This window comes from Rhamphochromis sp. 'chilingali', assembly GCF_963969265.1.
Source record: "Rhamphochromis sp. 'chilingali' genome assembly, chromosome: 4".
In the NCBI taxonomy this organism is placed as follows: domain Eukaryota; kingdom Metazoa; phylum Chordata; class Actinopteri; order Cichliformes; family Cichlidae; genus Rhamphochromis; species Rhamphochromis sp. 'chilingali'.
In genome coordinates this window covers 12,886,775-12,901,908 of record NC_137948.1, presented here as the reverse complement: position 1 = coordinate 12,901,908, position 15,134 = coordinate 12,886,775, and the positions used below count along the sequence as shown (strand labels likewise).

At 40.7% G+C, this 15,134-nt stretch overlaps 2 protein-coding genes across 5 annotated transcripts in view; one reads left to right on the top strand and one right to left on the bottom strand.

The window, feature by feature from the left end:
* Window positions 1-5,382: 5,382 nt before the first annotated feature.
* On the bottom strand, window positions 5,383-8,707 carry fgf20a (fibroblast growth factor 20a). Its single transcript, XM_080880736.1, has 3 exons — window positions 7,940-8,707; window positions 7,015-7,118; window positions 5,383-6,882 (listed from the first exon to the last, which is right to left on the bottom strand). Exons 1-3 carry the CDS (start codon window positions 8,262-8,264, stop codon window positions 6,637-6,639), a joined length of 675 nt encoding a protein of 224 aa, XP_080736862.1. The 5' UTR covers window positions 8,265-8,707; the 3' UTR covers window positions 5,383-6,636.
* A 3,534-nt stretch (window positions 8,708-12,241) lies between these two features.
* micu3a (mitochondrial calcium uptake family, member 3a) overlaps window positions 12,242-15,134 on the top strand; it is a 41,371-nt gene continuing 38,478 nt past the window's right edge. For all 4 annotated transcript variants that reach the window (XM_080880908.1, XM_080880907.1, XM_080880910.1 and 1 more), the window contains exon 1: window positions 12,242-12,546. In XM_080880908.1, coding sequence (XP_080737034.1) covers window positions 12,286-12,546 — 261 coding nt within the window. In that variant the 5' untranslated portion in view covers window positions 12,242-12,285. The remainder of the gene's footprint in view (window positions 12,547-15,134) is intronic.

Below are 15,134 nucleotides of genomic sequence, written 5' to 3'. Positions count from 1 at the left end.
ACATTTATTTTGAAGGTGAATGCAAATCAGAACATTTCAGGTTTGCGTCACACTTTTGACAGTTTGACTACCACTCGGCAATTAGTCTATAAACAAGTCAAACTACAGGATTACTTTGGCAACCAAAGTAATCACAAGGAGGTTTTTGGTCCAGCAACATATACCTCTTTGAGACCAATGCTAGCGGCTGCTGGTAAACTCTACAAACAACTTCCCAATTGAACACGGCACACACACTTCTCCTTAGGTTGTGCCAAAGGCTCACTGACCAGTCTATGCCTGTTTGACTGGGGGCTTTAGCAATCGATTTCACAACGACTGCCAGCAACCTTCACTCGTAACAGATTGCTGAGTATTCATTTTCTCTTCATTACCAGTGGTTGCAAAATGACTCTGCCGAATGAGTGTCTAGGTCTGTCTGACTGAGGCTTAAAGCTAGATAAACATCTACACCTACGAGATACCACCAACAACCTTACAACAACATATAACACACATCACAACTGGCAACAGCCACAACATTTTTATTTATTTTGAGTTGCGTTGCTGACCATCCAAAGAACACCATTCCAGGATTCACTCTCCCTTTTCTGCAGTTTTACTTTCCACTGATATTTATTTAGCTGCCAAATGTTCCATCATGATATCCAACCATTCGATCTATTGGTACTCATCAATGCATCTTTAATCAAACTATATATATTTTTTCAAACGTAGTACCTTGAGATCATTAAAATGAGAGAAACTGAAAATGTTCTCATTAAGCTAAAAAAAGATCCCCAAAAGGTCCATCATTAAGGCAGGCTAAAGCTCAACTACTCAGTTGTTTCTTTCTAGTTTGAACAGCACTTAATTAAGTTTATTAAGACGTATCTATCAAAAGGTGGATGAGTTCATAGCTGTCTAATATGTCTAAGAATTTGGGATGAACACTTTTTCTTCTGTGAATTCATCGCAGCTGAGTCACCCCCACAGAACCATTAATCTCACACACAGAGACCTGATGAAAGCTTGAGTACGCACACCTTAGGAGTGTGTGTGTGTTGACGTCTGCAGGAAGAACACCTGTGTGGATTCTGCTTGTTGCACATACGTACCAGCACACACACTTTATTTTTAAGGGAATACGTTATCACTGTTACGCTTAGAGCTTATAGTTTGTCAGAACAGTACATTTAGAGGCACATTGGCTTAAAAGTACTTTGCTAAAGAAGCAGCGTTTGAAGAAGGTTAAATTTAATTTACTTTCAGCGTTCTGCCCACAAGTTCAAAATTTTGTGTCAAAATAAGGTACTATACTCCTGAAGCAGATAATATTGAATTTTCTTGTTATTTTAGTGGAGATATAAAACGTTTAGCCTTCCAGGAGAAACAACAGTATGTGTAACAGAGTAAGACAAATGCCTCAGAGGAGCTTTTTTTCCACTACTTGGAAGAGAAAGGCGAGAAACATTAGTGGGAGGTTTGACGAGATTTAAAGAATTTTACCACATTTTTTCCCCTTGTTTTCTATGATGATTCCTGCATGGATCCAGCAGTGGAGATCTAACCAGTCAGTGGAAAACCCCACAGAGGATAGACGGAGAAAGAAGAAACAGGATTGAGGCATGGCAATGCGCGCACACACACACACACACACACACACACACACACACACACACACACACACACACACACACACACACACACACACACACACACACACAGGCCTTCACACATCAGTCAGACAGCCCTCTAGTCAGGAGAACCCCTGGCTCACCTTCACACAGATTCACAGATCACACGCACACACACGCACACACACAGAAGTTGTGCTGACATGAATCTGTGCAGTCACTTTGAGTCACATAAACATGCCTCTCCCTCCCTGCAAACACACACACACACTTCAAAGGAAGATTGTAACCCGACAGACCAGCAAAGCACTAAGAACCCATATAGTTTTTTTCCTCTCTATTTTATCTTCTCCGAAACCCACCTGTTTCTTGAAAACTTTTAAGTCATACATGCTTCTCTCTTTTTCCTAGTTTTTAAGATGTTTCTCTCTTGCTGTGTCTGACATGAAGTTTCAGTCAGTATCCATATGCTGGTACTCAGGTACCGTTTGTGTGATGTTCTTTTCCTCTTAGCCTACACTGTACACCCCTATCAGAGGATTATACACACACTGAACCGTGTCCTAACTAGACACAATGCAACCGTGCTCCAGCCTGTACAACTGGGCAGATATGAACGAAAGCACTATGTAATCTTATCTGAAACATGTTGCCAAGCTGATGAGCCAGTATGCTGGCACCATCCTATGCATGACAGTATCTCCTTGATGTGAAATGCAGCTGGACACATAAAAGAATATCAGGCAAATAAGAAGGAGCTGCTCTCTTCCCAGTTTCACACCAGCCAGATGTTTCAGGGTACAGGTAGTCTTCCATCAGTACTGTACAGAGTTAGGCTTTGTTAGGCCATTTTAGCCTTGACCCCAGTACACAGGGGTCCTGTGGATGTCACAACAGGGGGTTATTCAGGACTCCGATAACTATAGAGCCTGTTCAAGCACTTAGCCTGCACAAAGTAGATTAAAGGTTACCAAACATTACGTGGGGGGCAAATCCCTTAATCACACGTGGGCCTCAGGTAATTCTAGTCCCGTGTGAAGAGTACTTAAGGTGTGCTAAAGTAATTCTAAAGATTGACATGTTTCTTGGTTATGCTAACTAGCCTACTCCAGTTTCACTCTCCTTTAAGAGCCTTAATTAAATTTTGTTTGAATTATTAAACTTTAACAAACAGATGCACAGAGTAATAAAACATGCTTACCTCAAGGGCCATTTACAAGCTTTTGATCTTCATGCACAGCTTTTATCCAAAGATAGATTTGGATTATTTTGTGGACTATCCTAAGCACCTTTGCCTTTAATTCATTTTGCTATACCCACAAAAGCTTGCAGTGCACTTTAAGTAGCATATCTGTAAAATGTTATTATAGCTAGTTAAGTTGCTAATTATTGGTAGCTCCATGAGATGTTTGAAGAAGGAGCGAAGTTAAGTTGTTCTCACTGGGAACTTTGTTTTTGCCTCCACAGAGGTTTAAGCCTTTACATAATGTTTATATAACCACACAATAATATATAGAATCTGTACAAAAGGAGCCAGATTTTGGTAATACAAGCTTCAGTAGAGGAGGCTTTGGGAAAAAACAGTAAATGAAGAACACATTCACTGACGTGCAATCTCAAAAGCACTCACTGTCATCTTATAGTAAACAAGGAACGGGAAGTCTTGCCCCAGACTTCTAGTTATCTGTTATTTGCATATCTGCTGCAAAGTTTTGCAGTTGTAGAAACATTTCATCACTCATCCAAGTGACTTCTTCACTCTCAGCCAACTGCAGGTTTCCCCAACCTTATAAACACTGCAGTTGCACAATGACTGAAACTAGCACCAAGTTGCAAGCTCAGTTTCATGATCGTTAATATGCAAATGATCATGACCACTGATCAGTGACTATGAGTACTATTCACAAAGTTGGGATGGTGATGATGAAAGAGTTCAGCAATGGTCATTCCCTTTTCACATATAAAGCCTCCCTGAGTTGTCAAAGGAGCTTGCAAAGAAAAGCGTCTGGACTTCTTTAAGTTGCTTGAAGACGTTTCACCTCTCATCCGAGAAGCTTCTTCAGTTCTAAGGTCAAATGGTGGAGAGTCCCAGATATAAATATATATATTTATATCTGGGATATATATCCAGATATAAATATATATATTTATATCTAGATATATATCCCTGAGTTCCATCAAGTCAAATGCAATCAACTTTCTGTGATTAAGAACTGATGATTTCATAAGACTGGGCCTTTTATAGTAAAAAAGGGGAACTTTAAGATCATAATTTTTGAACAGCTGCTAACTGGACTTTGAAGTGAGCAGCTAGTAAATAATCCTTTGAATTATAGTGTTTGGTCAATATCGATACTGAACTCAACACACCGTGTTGAATGAAACCTGGGAAATATTCTGTGCAAAATGCTTTAAACACTACTAAACAAACATCATGCTTTCTCGTCTTGATGCATTCTCAATCATCCAGGAAAGTAAATCTCCAAAAGTTGATTCTGTTCATCTGGACGTAGCGTTTTGTGGGAGAAACGTTTCGTCACTCATCCAAATGACTTCTTCAGTCTCAGCTGACTGCAGGTTTGGGAGGTCCCCAGCCCATTGTTCCTTCAGTGGGCTGGTTTCAGTCATTATGCAAATGTACTGTTTATAAGATTTGGGAAACCTGCAGTCAGCTGAGACTGAAGAAGTCACTTGGATGAGTGACAAAACGTTTCTCCCACAAAACGCTACGTCCAGATGAACAGAATCAACTTTTGGAGATTTACTTTCTCCTTCATCGTACTCGTCTTTGTCATGTTAGCTTTACCTTTTTAGTAATACAGATAACTGAACACTGTGATTGATAAATGATTAAGGCAGTGAAGACTCTAATGATGATTAAAGCTGGCTGAAAGTCAAACAATGGACTGCAATCTCTCTTTAACTTTTGCCATTGTGAAATTTGACCAAATCAGTTTCAGGTGTGTTAAGAATGAGGGATGACTCACACAGGATATGTGAATGAAAGAGCCCTGTCAATCACGTGTCTAGTTGGAGATCACAGTAACTCATTGCCCCATCTCGCTGTCTTCCGTACTTCAAATTGTGATCCATTTAACTACAAAAAAGATGCTAAATATTTTTTTCCAATTCAGGCTTTTTTTTTTTAAAACAAATTTTGTGGACGTTGTTAACTAAGAGAGGGCTGATAATCCAGCTATCAGGTTATCTGTGCCATGTAACATGTATAGCATGATGTATAGTATATTGAAGGGGAAATCTAGCAATATTACTTGTCAAAAACAATGTACCAGTTTTTTAAATGACTATTTTAACTGTATAAATAACTTAAATTAATATCAGTGTATAAATCAGTACTATGTGCAGCTCTTGATGTGATTATTAAGAATGGAAAAATGCCCAAATGATGTCATTTCAGTTGTCTTGCTTTTTTTTGGAGAGTAACAAATATTAAAGTTGAAATATGGGAATTTTTCTGTGTGTGTGATTGAATCACAGAATAGGGTAGCTTTCAACTTTTACTTCCTCGTATCTTCTTTCTTCCTGTTTTCTGGATATTGCCCCTGCCTCCCAGTAGACAGGGACTGACAAAAAAGGAGGCTTCTAGAAGAGCTGAGAGGGAGGAATCACACACGTGTGCTATGCAGAAGTCTTATATAAACTTTTTTCACACAAAAATGCTACACCACCACAGTTTAACATTGCAAAAGACTTAAAGTGCATCTATTTCTTATGGATGTCTATTTTTAAGGTTAGTGATTGGTTGTTCCAGACAAGTTCTCCAGATAAATGTTGTACTAGTCATAAAGAAGTCAACGTTTTTAATATCATTGCCAACATGCAGATTAAGTTAACCACATTGGCTCAAACAGACAAAGCACTGGAAAGATTGGAAAGACTGATATGATCGATATTGCAGTTTAAGAAGTCATAGCGTCAATATGCAGAACACAAAGTCTCAAAAACTATGAAAAGACCTCCTTCAATGACCACAAAACAACAGTTTATACTATGATGATAAAATAAATAAGAAAAATCTCGTGCATATTCTGGATGTTTTTATTTTATTTTATCTCATAGCTGTAAAAATATAGTCTCAAAATAAATAAATATATGAAATAAATATACTGTATGTCCTTGGAAAGGAAAACTCATAAATAAGAATAAAGATTTCAAAATGTCTGTAAAGGTGTCTTTGTCAGTCCCATCCATTGTTTGACAGCAGTCGGAATTCCTTCACTGGCTTCCATAAGAGCTCCATTACAAAACACACCATCCCACACACAGGACACTGTTATTCTTCTCTTCCTCCTCATGCATTTTGCAGAAAAATCATAGTCTGGATTGATTTCAAAGGGTACTTCACCCATGCCATCACAACAGTCATTTCAGTACATGTGATTATCCCAGCTCTAAGACCCGTTTTACAGAACAAATGTGGCTGCCTTCCAGTGCATGAACTTTTTTTAATGTAAACCAGCCACACTTTATAGTGGATTTTGCATGTAAATTATTTGTTTACTTAGCAGCCACAGTAATGTTGGAATAAAAGGTCGACTCAAAACATCAAAATTGACAAGACACAGCAGAAAAAGGTTACTAGCAGCCAGTGGTTAATCTCAGCTATCAAGTTCACAGCTTTGTCCTTTTGAACATGCAGTCTGGGCAAGCAGATAGTTGGATTTCATTAGTGAAACTTAATAAAAATTTAAAGATCATCCGTTTGGCCACCAGGGCTTTTGCATAGGCTGATAAGGTGAAAATATGTGGAGCCCCAGTAGTCTCTGTCATGGGGCTCTTCACAGGTTCCACAGAAGATCCCTGATGCTGTTCAGTCACATTCCCCAGCCAGTCGGGTTTTCTTTCCTTCCTCCATGCCAGCAGTGGGGAGTGTTGATTTGGTGCACTTTTACGATCCTATTTTTTCCACATAAACAAGATCATCCATCTCCCTTAAGGGGATGACCTCGGGTGCACTTCTGCTTTTAACCTTGCTTTTCACCAGCTAATTCATTCTGCCTCAGCTCTGACCCAGTATGTCTCTGTACAGCTCTGGAACTCTTTCTGGATCTACAGGTCTTGGTAGGAAGTGAGTGAACCTCTGATGCCTCCTTGATCTTGTTCCATCACGGGACGTCCCATCTTTGTTCAAAGCAACAAAATAAAATGAACCTTTCTCTCCATGCCGATAGATGTTAGAGGAGTAGGTGTTGTACCAGTTTTCTTCAAATTGCTCTCTGAAAACACATTCTGCTGACAGCTTCTCCTGCAGAAAGAGAGGACAACAACGGATGAGTTTTAGGGTGCAAAATGTGCCACCTACTGGCTGTGGACATCATTCTTGAAAAACAGAAATATGTGTGTGCCAATATGTATCTGTTCAAAGGTGTATACTTACAGAGCCGTACAATTCTCCCTTGCTGTTCATGGCAAGGTAAAGGCCACTGTCCACCCCTTTGATGCTGACGAGTCCCACAGCTAAACTGATGAATTCCAGTATACCTGCAAACACACATTACATTACATTAATTAAACAATCATTAATCAATTAAGCAATCATTAGCATATCTGGCAACATGGAAATATTAAATAGCAATTCATATTTGGTATAATAGAGCACTAGTCTTGCTGACAACGTTTCAGTTTACTAAATTGTGTCTGTTCTCCATACAAATTCGTAGAGTATGTCCATCAAATGCCTCTGACAAGTTAGGTTAGAGTGGTTTCTGGTATGAGGTTACAACCAAATCTCAAATGAAATGAATCAAGTACCAGAGGCGCTACAACCTTGCAGCGATAAATAATCTACCTTTGATGTGCCGCAACCTGCAGCTTTTTATCTTGATAGCTGGAGATAAGTTTGTAAAAGCGTCCAATCTAATCTGAAAGAGGAAACGTGGTAAAAAAAAGAAAAGAAAGTGCAAATATATAATATCTCAAATGTTGTTCCACCTGGAAATAGCGGCTGCATTCATGATTAGCGTTTGATTAAAGCAGCCTGTATTGGCATGGGTATTTCAAGTCACGACGGCTGTGACTGTAGGAGTGATGCAGCTATTTCCCCGTATGAGTTATAAGTCCTCTGTTATAACTCATGGCCACCTCTATTTTATATATTATTTGGTATACAATCCAGTAAGCTTTTCGCTGCTGTATGCTGATTATCACTATTTCCTCCCCTGTTTAGATTCTGTTTGTATGTGAGTCTGTCAGCGTCTCCACCACAATGATACCTGACAGTGTGTCAATCAGTCTGAAAATTCAAAATAGCTTTTCTATGCTCTTACTACTACTTGTGCTGCCAGAATTCACAGGCTCTGTACCGAATCTGCTGTGGTCTTTCCTGGTGCCCTGCACGGTGCCGTCAGGATGAATCTCCAGGTGGAACCCGGTCCTGCAGTACAGCTGCCTCCGCCTCAGAATCCCCTTCAGATGGCTGAGGTCCGCCAGGCTCCGGGACAGCCTCTCCGCAGACATTAGGTGCTCTTGCTGTTGTCCATGTCCCCCCATTATCAATCCGGTCGCCGAATTGTAGTCCACCGCCCCGGCAGGGGTGAGAATAAACTGAGAGCCAACGGGAGCCGGAACGGCACCAAAGCTGTCCAAAAATCCGTTGGCGAAGCTCCCAACCTCGGCCGCTGCCCCCATCACAGATGACACACCAGATCCTGTTTGCAGCGTAGGAGCTCCAAGTCGAGTTCCAAGTGATGAGTAGAGAGCCTCTATATGAGCAAGTGAGCGAAGGTCAAGCCGAAAGGCGAAGAAAGGGAAAAAGTTGACCGTGCGTGCAGAGAAAATCCCTGTGATCAGACTGGCATCTAATTGAGATTAAACTCCTGCGTTATCTTGATGTTGGATGAGTACGCATCCCCGCTTGCTGCAGCGTGTGTCCCCCGTCTCCTCTCTTCTGCTATTTATCCTTCTTTCCTCTCTTCTATTCTCTCCTCTTCAACTCGGGATACTCCCCCTTTGCTCCTGTGCGCACCAGGGTTTTCCTCTCTCTCTCCCTCTCTTTCTCACCCCCCTCTCTTGCTCTCTTGCTCTCTCTCGCTAAATTCACTTCAGCCTTTTATTTTTTCTCTCAAGTGATACCTCCCCCAGCAGCAGTGTGTAGCGCAGTGAAACCAGTGAAAACCACTCCACATTTATAGCGCACTGCCTCCTATTAACCCCAGGTTGCCTTTTATGCAAATATGGCCCGATCCCCTCTCTTTATGGCTAATTTTTGTTCTCGCTATTCTCCCGTCTCACCTTTGATGTTCAGTCTTAGCGCAGGGGCACGTGAGAGGAAAATTAATAACCACTAATAAAAATTAGCATGACAGGCGTATTTTCCCTTACTTCCCCTCAAGCCACATGAATGTTTCCCTAACTCACAAACGGACAAAATGTCATTTTGCTCGTGGACACTTTAGCAGCAGATTAAACAGATTAAACTGTACAGGTGTTTATAAGAGTTGCTGCGGAGCGCGCGTCTCTGCAACTTGGGTGTGAAATAGTTGTGGAGAGAAAGAAACAGCGTGTGCATGTCAAATAGGCATGAAAGTGATGTTGCCATTATCTTAAATGCTTTACATCTCAGTGCCCCCATTTCGAAATGGCTCAGGTGCAGAGAGAAAGAGGGGCGAGGAAAGCCCCCATTTGCGTAATTTTCGCACTCGAATGTTGATTTATTGCTCCTGTTTTATGTAACCCAGCCGCACATTTACAGCACCCGCACACACAGACACACACAGCCGTACACATGCACCCACACACACCTGTGCAAACGACATCACTTGACTGTCAATCCTTTCATTGATCTTTCCACGATGCTTTGAACAACACTGGAGCTCATATATACCCTTAATTGTGGTCTTACGAGACGAATCAAAGAAACAGAGGCTTCAAAGCGCAGGGATCTTGTAAGGGGATCAGGCAATAACAACCAGAAGACGGGAACGGGAATATACCTGTTTGAACCACACGCTTAGAAAATACCCCGACACTTGACACTGAAGGGCTGGGGGGGGGGGGGGGGGGTAAAATAAGTGCTATTTTGAGAGATAAAAACGGAGTTTGTTGTGGAAACAAATATTTTAGTGATCATAACAATGAACACGCTCCAGTGGGAAACGTTATACTGAGTATATCAGATTAATGTAAAATATCAGTCTACTATACTGAAGTTGACCGTGATCATGGCGGTTTGGTAATAAAAGCCTGTGGATTCCAAAAAGACGCTTTTTCGAAACACCGGCGAAACAGTCCTTTCTTAATTTTTATGGTGCGGCGTCATTTATTTAGCTCTGAATTGCTCAACACTATTTATCCTCTAATACAGACTGTGATTTTATTTAAACCAAGGGCACGAAGCATGGTCTTGTGTTCCAGATCATGGCATTGATTGGGGCAGCAATACAGACACATGGTCGTGCACACAAACGCACGCGCTCACACTGCCTCCCCTTCCCCTGGGAGTCCCGTTGATAAATGAGTTGAAGGTCCAGAGGTGTTGCTGTGCCATACTCGGGTCATTTTGTACTCATGTCAGGTCTTGCAGCATGACAAAAAGTCATATACCCACACCAATAACACGGGTCTACTTGTCACGCTGCAGGACCTGACATACTTATTAAGTACAAAATGTTTCTTATGACGCCAGTTTTCTGCACTGCCTTTGCACACGTGTGTGTGACAGACAAGTTAGAGGGCATCTATGTGTGTGGCGCGTGTCCTTCTCCCTCTTTCCCTCGGTTCATTAGTATTTATGACCAGCACAAAAAGAACTTTTTTTTTAAAGGGCGACAGGATCAATCGTAATCGCCTCAGGCCGATCTGGTCTAGTATTGGATATCGATTTGGCCTCAGTGAAGACGTCAACTACTACGCCACATCGTCCTGGGAACTGTTCACACAAGGCGCAAGTGATCAGTTCCCAGGACCACATGATTCGCTCCAGTGTAGGTTTTCTTTTACAACGCTGCAAGTGGGACATGGAGGGAAGCCAAGCATATAGGAACATAGCTGTCATGGAGGAGGAGGGTGACGATGATGATGAGGAGGTCCCTAGGGTTATACCCCCACCTCTAACCCCTCACCCACACACACACACACAATACACACACAAAGAAATCACAACCTAATCGAATGCCTGGATAATGGAATAACTGAATAAGTAGCCTAGAGGTTATTAATGCAAGTGGTCTCCAAACTAGGGTCTAGCGAACCCAGGACACGATTCAGAGGGCCCCATGAAAGTGCAGACTTTAATTTCATCATATTTTAATCTTCATAGGTCAGTCAGAAAATGCAGGAGAAAAAAAAAGAAAATCATATTTCTGCAATCTTTCGTGTATAGATAGATTAAAAATAAGTGACCTGCATGCAGATATGGTACTTTGTATCTACCTGAACCCCTATGAATACCTCTATTGTTGTGATCCAGCAAAATATTGAATTTTTTGTGTCAAAGTAAAGATTTGGAGACATTTTACAGCTTTTCAAATTGCAGTTTCATAAAAAAAATGTAACCAGTAAACCAGGAAACTTAATTAGGATTAGTCACCATGCTACATTAATGATGTTTGGGTTGTGAAGAAAATAGAAATCAAAGCAATAATTGAAGCGTTTAATATCAATACTCAGTCTTTTAAATGGTTGATTTCTATCAAGAGGTTTTAGACATTGTTTGATCTGTTTTCAGCTTATGGGCCAAGTGATCCACTGAGCTTCATGTGTGAACAGGTGACAGGCCATCTATTAGACTTCTTCCCTTTATTGTTTTAGCATCAAAGTCATCAGAAAAGCCCCATCAGGTTAACATTAGCCCTACATGTGAGGACTTAAATGAAGAGTTCATCTTTGATATTTGTTTGATATCTGCTCTTTTGGCTCCTTTGATCCATCACTTACAACTGGAAATTCGACACTACATTGACCCTTCGTGAATGACAAAGGCAAAGTGACAAATATCGATATCAATAATATCATTACTCATTTAGAGACACCCCCCCCCCCCCCCCAAAAAAAAAAAATACAATCTCTTTAATTTATTTCAAGATGTGCCCATGCTCACCTGACAAGATACTTAAGATGATACCGTGGAATATGTTTTACTGAGTCGTTTTCTTATTCTTTCCATGTGTGTCACAGTTAGTCTGCCAGCTGCCAGTACCTTATGAAGTAGTACAACTGTCTTTGCACATTTTTAAAATACTTCAGAGTAGTCGTTATATACTTCTATTAGGTTATTGCAGGCCTAACTTCTAAATGAGAAAACGCATATATGTTCTACTTTATTCAATGCCACTTTTCAGACGCACTAATCCGTTTAGAAAATAGAGCTGTCTATATATATATTTCACTATATTTCACATGCATTTTAATTTAATATTCAGTATTTTTGATTTTGGTGTAGGCTGTTAATATGGCCTCTTTTATGCGAACTGGATAAGCTTGAGTTTAGCTTCATAATAGTTTATCTCTCTGTGTTTATAATTGACCTTGGTTAAAATTAATCACTCAGCGAAGCATCAAATCCTCCGCGCTGTGCGGGACTTTGTTCTCTGTCATGCCAAGAACAGAAAGGCCGTAAATCTCGCGATGAAATCAGGGAAACGCGATACTTTTGAGCTGCCCTCAAAGTTACAATCACAGCAGCCAAGCAGAAGCTAATACCACGGCAGCAATGGCTGCTTTCCGCAGAGTGGCAGCACTGGCCGGCAAGCTCAACCTCTGGTCGGCGACAAGAAACGAGCTGGTCGGTGGGCAGACGGCCAATGGAAGAAGGACCTGGAGGTGTCTGGCAGCCGGGGTTTGCGTTGCAACGGGTGGCGCCGTACTTTACTTCTACAACGGTTTAATAAGCGGCGGAGGCAGGAAGAGGATAAGGAGGCACAGCATCAACGGTTTGCTCCCGTCCATCCCGACTGTTGAAGCCAAAGAGAAGGTAGGTGGCACAAACTGAGCTGCTGCAGATAACGACAAAACCGAAGCTGCCGCGACACACAACGAGGTGGTTGATTGTTGGTCGAAAATGTGTAACTGCTGACACACGGGGCTCAGTGCTCAAGACGGCAAAGAGCGCTGGGTATTTCCTCGTTTCCTTCCGCTAAGATTAGACACACAGGCCCAGTCAGACAGGCCCACTTCTCTTTCTGTAGCCATGGTGAGCTTGTTTTTTATAGAATTTTTTTTCTGGGGTGGATAAAGTGTGTCACTCATTCCTAGGACGCTCAGTGGAAACAGTTTGCTCACTGCTTGGCTGTTGGGCGATGTGCGCGCGCGCAGATGCAAGAAGGGCGCTCTCCGCTCGAGCTGGTGCTGAAATGACAGCAGGCTCGAGATGTCAATCAGACAGCTTTGTGCAGGTCAGGCAGACAGAAGTTCTCAGAGATTTCCATGAAAATAATAAAGTCATACATTAAAGGTTTGATACAATAAAACAATTTTAAAAACCCCACCATACTATAATTCAAAGTTCTAAAAGTTAAAGTTATCTCTGTAAATCATAGCACATTACAAAAAATATATATATTATAGTATTGAGTATAATTGTTGATTCACTCAAATGTAAAGCACTATAATAACTCATTTGTGATATTAGTATTAATAACTATGAGCCATATGATATCAGTAATTTGTATCTGAAACAAAGGTGTAGGAAGTACAACTTGAAGTGACTCATGTATACTTAAAGCATCAGTTATGCTAGGATGACCCACAATATAGATAAGGCAATATACAATTTGTTGTATATAAGCTGGCCAAGATATCAACACATTATTAAAACATGTAGTTGTTTTAAATGGATTTCCTTGCCATGCTTAATTACAGTCCTTCCATCCACTCATTTATCCATTTTCTTTTGATTGACCAGTTCAGGTACGTGGGGGGGCTGGAGCATATCCCAGTTGTCATATATTGAGAGGTGGGGTACACCTTGGATAGGCTGTTTTTGCAGGGCGAACACAGAGAGCCAGACAGCCGCATTCAGGTGGTCAGTTTAGAATAACCAGTTAATCCTAAGCATGACTTTAGACTTGCAAACTCCACACAGAAAGGCCCATAGGCTGGGTTTGAACCTAGGATTTTCTTGCTAGTGAGACAATGTTAACAAACCTCTGCCTCCTTCATTACAGTACTACATTAAATCTAATCTAAATCTATAAACCATAATGTATATGCACCTTCCCAGAAATGTAACTACACATTGCAGAAATGCAAACTTCAGCAAATGTGATAGTGTGTCTATGTGTCTATTTGGAAACAATATCCAGCATATCCACAGTATAATGAAAGAAATATGTTGTGTTGTATTTTTCATTAGCTTTTTCATTATGCTAATAAATGGTAAAATGGCCTGCATTTGTATAGCGCTTTTCTAGTCCCTAAGGACCCCAAAGCGCTACATTCAGTCATCCACCCATTCACACACACATTCACACACTGGCGATGGCAAGCTACATTGTAGCCACAGCTGCCCTGGGGTGCACTGACAGAGGCGAGGCTGCCGGACACTGGCTCCACCGGGCCCTCTGACCACCACCAGTAGGCAAACATGGGGTTAGTACTATACTAATATATTTGGCATGCAGCCAGGAGGCAGCCGGGGATCAAACCACCGACCTTCTGATTAATGGCTGCTCTGCCACCTGAGCTACAGCCACCCCATAAAATAGCTAATATTCTGCTAGTGTTTCAACTAAAGGCGTTTGTTTCTCCTTTTTCTCAAATTTTATAATGTGAGGGTAGAACAGCACAGATACACCATTACACAGCCATACATGCACACTACAGTGTGGATTGAATGCAATGCTTCAAATGACACTTTGTGGTGGTGATTTTAATAAGAGTAATGTTTTGAGAATTTTTTCTAATCAGGATTTCGTTTATCTGAACATAAAAAAAATTTTTTCCAAATGGGCTGAAATGATATCCTTGGATGTCTGTTAAGTAAGATAACAGAGACTCCCTGCCTTAAGATTTGTTGAACAGTTTTGTTTAAAGTCCATTTTTAGCCAGGCAAAATCATCTACATTTGTTTAGCAATTGTTGCATAGTTAATGATCAAGACTTTTAGCCATGCTTCAGAAGTCAAAAATAGGGCTGCTCGATTATGGCAAAAATGATAATCACGATTATTTTCACTGAAATTGAGATCTCGATTATTTGACGATATTTATTTAACCCTTTAAGACCTACCATAGAAACAAGTCCGCCAGACCTTATATTATTATTTTTTACATGCTGTAGTGCCATTTTTGGGAGCATTTCAAGTTGCTATACATCAATGCAACTGTTATAGCCCATATTTTAGTAATATGTATGCATTAAGTCCATAGTAATTACATTAATTTTTTTTTTACATATATTTCTACTTGGGGAAATTTAAGAGGCTTATCCCTCAAAACTTTAAATACAAAAAAGTTGCAAAAAATAGTTTCCCACCACAGGAAATTTATTTTGAGTGTCTTCATAGTTTTATTTTGGAGATACAGCAATTTTTATATACTGCAGGAAAAACAAAAAACAATC